General features: G+C 47.2%; 1 protein-coding gene across 1 annotated transcript; it reads left to right on the forward strand.

Annotated features, from left to right (window-relative positions):
* Nucleotides 1-1,633: 1,633 nt before the first annotated feature.
* LOC136522861 (protein LURP-one-related 5-like) lies at nt 1,634-3,646 on the forward strand. The gene is made up of 2 exons (XM_066516657.1): nt 1,634-2,052; nt 2,873-3,646. Exons 1-2 carry the CDS (start codon nt 1,699-1,701, stop codon nt 3,290-3,292), a joined length of 774 nt encoding a protein of 257 aa, XP_066372754.1. The 5' UTR covers nt 1,634-1,698; the 3' UTR covers nt 3,293-3,646.
* Nucleotides 3,647-3,973: the final 327 nt, after the last annotated feature.

Below are 3,973 nucleotides of genomic sequence, written 5' to 3' on the forward strand. Positions count from 1 at the left end.
AAAGTCTCTGTTTCCAGCAGTGTCAACTTAGTTTGGAGTTGAGACAATACATGCATATCGTCATGGAGTTCGGTACGTATAGAGTAGTGGCATCATACATTCATACGTACGTGCTGGTAACTTCATTTGTCTTGCTAGCTTACAGTTTGTTTAAGTTTTTTTCCCTGCTCCCTGCTGGACCATTTTAGTGCGTGGCGGCGGGACGACTTGGATGCTGCACGGTCGTCCGCCCGCACGCCGCCTGGCCCCGCATCTCACCGGCCGCCTGGCCCGCGACATCCTCGGCCGGATAGGGAGAGGGAGGGGACAAGCATACCTGTGCCCCGCGCGCCGCCACGTCCGGCGCGCCGCTGTGTCCCGCCTGCACCCTGCCGCCTCCGGCTGGCCGCCGCTCCCCCGCGTGCCACTGCTCTACACCTCGCCCCGCTGCCGCTCCTCACTACCAGTGAGAGGCGAGCAGAGGGGGAAGGGGAGGGGCAGCAGCGGCGGGAGGGGGGGTACGAGAGGGAGGGGGACGGGCCAGGAGAGGGAGGGGAGGGGGCGACAGCGGCGGCGGCGGGAGGCAGGGGGAGGGGACGGCGGCGGCGGAAGGGAAGGGAGGGGGCGGGCCACGAGAGAGGATAAGGGAGAAAGAGGGGGCACGTGGGAAGATAAGGTGGAGAGAGGGGACCGGGAGGGGGTGCGTGGGAAGGGGCGTTTTATCCCGATTGGTGTTTCCAACCAGGATAAAAACGCCCCCTCGTCCCACTAGCAGTTACAACCGGGACTAAAGCTCCTCTGTCAGTCCCGGATCTAAAGTCAACCGGGACAAAAAAAAAAGGGTTGGATGGAAGGTGAGTTCTCTAGTATGCGGGACGACTTGCATTGGATGCGCTAGCTGATCTCATTAATTGCCACCAATCGAATAATATGAATCTATAGGTTAGCTACAGTTCATGTCATTGCATAACGCCCAAAAGTTTGATGCTGATCGAGTGATAGATGATGAACCAGCTAATCAAATTTGCAACTTGCAGAAAAAAATAATTAACTTGCAGATCCTCACATGAACACCGAACCCACCATTAGGCTAGGCTTGCCATACTAATTAACAATTTTTGGTTAGTAGCGAGCATGATCTACTCCCTAATGTTGTCAGCAACGTGACAAACATTGTAGGTTTCTCATTGGGCATTGGCTAGAGATCGATCACTGAAAACTCACGAGTCCATGTCTCTTCATGCATGCCAGCAGGCGTCTTCACTCGTTTCGTGCTTTCATTCGTCCATCTAATGGATCAGCTGGAATTCTTAATTTGCTGTACTGTAATACCTTACTAGCTAGCTACATTAGGTGGAAGAAACCTAACTAAAGATGACATGGATGTACAACAGTGTAGTCTCATGGCTTCCACCTAAGCTACGTGGTATTACTTTTCTTTCGGTTTTTTTTTTGAACGGACGGCAAGAGCTTTGTCGAATTTTTATTAGAAATGAGAGAGATAAAAAGTTTTAAAAGAAATTACAACTGGTGGCTGCGTCAAAAGGTGCCCAACTGTTCAGGAGACAAATGAAACAGCAAAAACACACAAGAAATATTCAACTTTGAGTTTGGAGTAAGTAATTCCATAAATAATGATCTTCTCATTCTTAGAACAAAGCTTCTCCTGCCTACAACTTGTACTAGGTATGGCATGGGAATCTTCATCTCTGGCTCATCATGCACACACAACACACAATCATAAAGGTCACAAGTCACAACCTACTACCACAAAAACCAAATTCCAACTGCGGCAAACTGGCATACAGTACACAGAAACTGCTATTTTTATATAACATAGACCGCCGCGGCGAAGATGCCGGCCGCACGTCGCCGTCGCCGGCGGCCCGGCAGTACACGGTGTGGAAGAGGTCAAGCATGGGCTTCCACGGCACCGACGGCTTCTCCGTCTACGACGCCGCTGGCGCCCTCGCCTTCCGCGTCGACAACTACTCGCGCCGCAGCAAGGTCTTCGCCGGCGAGCTGCTCCTCATGGATGGCCAAGGCTCGCCTCTCCTCGCCCTCAGGCCACAGGTACCGGTGATCCATCCATCCGTTGCCCGATCCCTGATGTGCACGATCCAGTCGCATCGATCGATCCATCATGATATTCAGATGTTCATCCATCGAGTACTGTTACAATGAATAAGGTCCGAGGCATTCCACAATATAATGCTATTTATATAATAATAATAATATGGTCATCATCTATGAATTAATTTCTCTAGTTGCAGTTAGTCCTTTTTTATGTATATGTATATCAGGGTATTCTTTTTCAGATAGGGAAATGGCTATCCAGAACTTCATTCTTTTGTACTAGCATCTGGAGAAATAATTCTGGTCTCTTTCAGCGTGAGTTTGTTATCTCTCTAACCGTTTTTCTTAATTCCTAGAATAATTCTCACCAATCGGATGCAATTTTTTACATAGTCTATTTCACACAGCACCACTACTGCAAACATTTGGTAGCTCACCACAAGATTCAGACAAAATGAAAAACGACAATTTTTTACAGCAAATTCAGCCAGTTAGCTCCATAGGAAAAATGCACCTAACAAAATACCAAATGTTCTCAGAACTGACAAAATGCTAGCTTTGTAGTCTTCGTCGTGTCCAGCCACTGCCAGACTCGGTTGCTTTCTTGAAAGTTCACTATAGTCTCTAGTGTGACTAAATCCAATGTAGAAGTACATTAAAAAAATAAGCGTTGATCTCATTTCTTTCTTCGGACGGAGTTAATTTTCTCCGGTACAACAGATGAAAACAAATATTGGTCTCCGATTGGCCAGCAAATTCACTAGAACTAGTAGCAGCAAAAGCTAACAAAGCTAAGATTTTTTTTTTTTTGCGACAGATCTTCAGCATGCGCGACCAGTGGAATTGCTATAAAGCATCAGAAGAAGGTCAAGGCAAGAGGACATCACACCCACTCTTCTCAATGAGAAAGTGCTCGATTTTGCAAAATGGTCATGAAGCAGAAGTGTTCATGTCAGGATGCAGCACTGCATCTGACAATCCTGGCCAAGGTCCCAACTTCTTGGTTGAGGGCTGCTTCAGGAGAAGAAACTGCAAGATCCGCAACAGTGACGGCGAGGAGGTGGCCAGGATAGTGAGGAAGAAGGCTGAAGCCGCATCAAATTCTTGGACGCTTGGCGATGACGTGTTCAGCCTTGTGGTCGAGCCGAACGTGGATTGCACGGTGATCATGGCTTTCGTTGTTGTTCTGGACAGGATCTGTTGGAGGCCGTACACACCCATGATCTGCTCCTCATAGCCCTTGGTGATGAAGCCCTTTCTGACTACTATGCATGATCACTGAAGCAAAGAGAGCACAGTGATTTACAAAAGAAAGACAGATAGAAAATATAGTTCGTGAAATGCAGCCGTAAATTGACTGCAACTGACTAAGACCTAATAACTTGTCAAGTTTCTGCAGATATAACTTGTAGGCAGTAAGGCACTCATGATTTTAGTTTTCCGAGAAGGGAACTTTGGACAATATGTAACAAGTAACATCACTGTGAGCAATGCAACTCGCGAGTAATCTGAGTTGCAACTTTGCTCATTTTGCTGTTGGTTAAAGGTAGCACCTTTATCAGACTTGTAATACACCAGGCCAGAAAAGATATGTGCTAGCGGCTAAAAGGTACACCTTGGGGAGAGGGAGCCCTGTGTGTTGTGATCCTGGAGCGACTGCGTAGCTTTTACTTGCTTTTTAGACTTGCGGCGGACTTCAAAACTTTGTAATTTCGTTGCTTTTTTGGAGTAATGAAATTCGGGCGCGGCCCTTAGTGGAAAAAAGAGTTGCAACTTTGTTAGTTGTAATCAATTATTCTCATATCACAGCAGTATTATGCTAGTGGTTTCCACCTAGAAGCAGCATTGGAGATGCAAAAGAAAAAAAAGTGACCGATGCTTGTCGAATCCTGAAAGGAGAAGTTTGCTGATGAAGGAA

This window comes from Miscanthus floridulus, chromosome 18 (genome assembly GCF_019320115.1).
Source record: "Miscanthus floridulus cultivar M001 chromosome 18, ASM1932011v1, whole genome shotgun sequence".
NCBI classification, from domain to species: Eukaryota; Viridiplantae; Streptophyta; class Magnoliopsida; order Poales; family Poaceae; genus Miscanthus; species Miscanthus floridulus.

Bases quoted from the DNA above. Each gene is read 5' to 3' on its own strand.
- LOC136522861 (XM_066516657.1), top strand. From the start codon at position 1,699: ATGCACACACAACACACAATCATAAAGGTCACAAGTCACAACCTACTA. The intron at 2,053-2,872 runs GTACCGGTGATC...TTTTTGCGACAG, and splicing joins TCCTCGCCCTCAGGCCACAG to ATCTTCAGCATGCGCGACCA.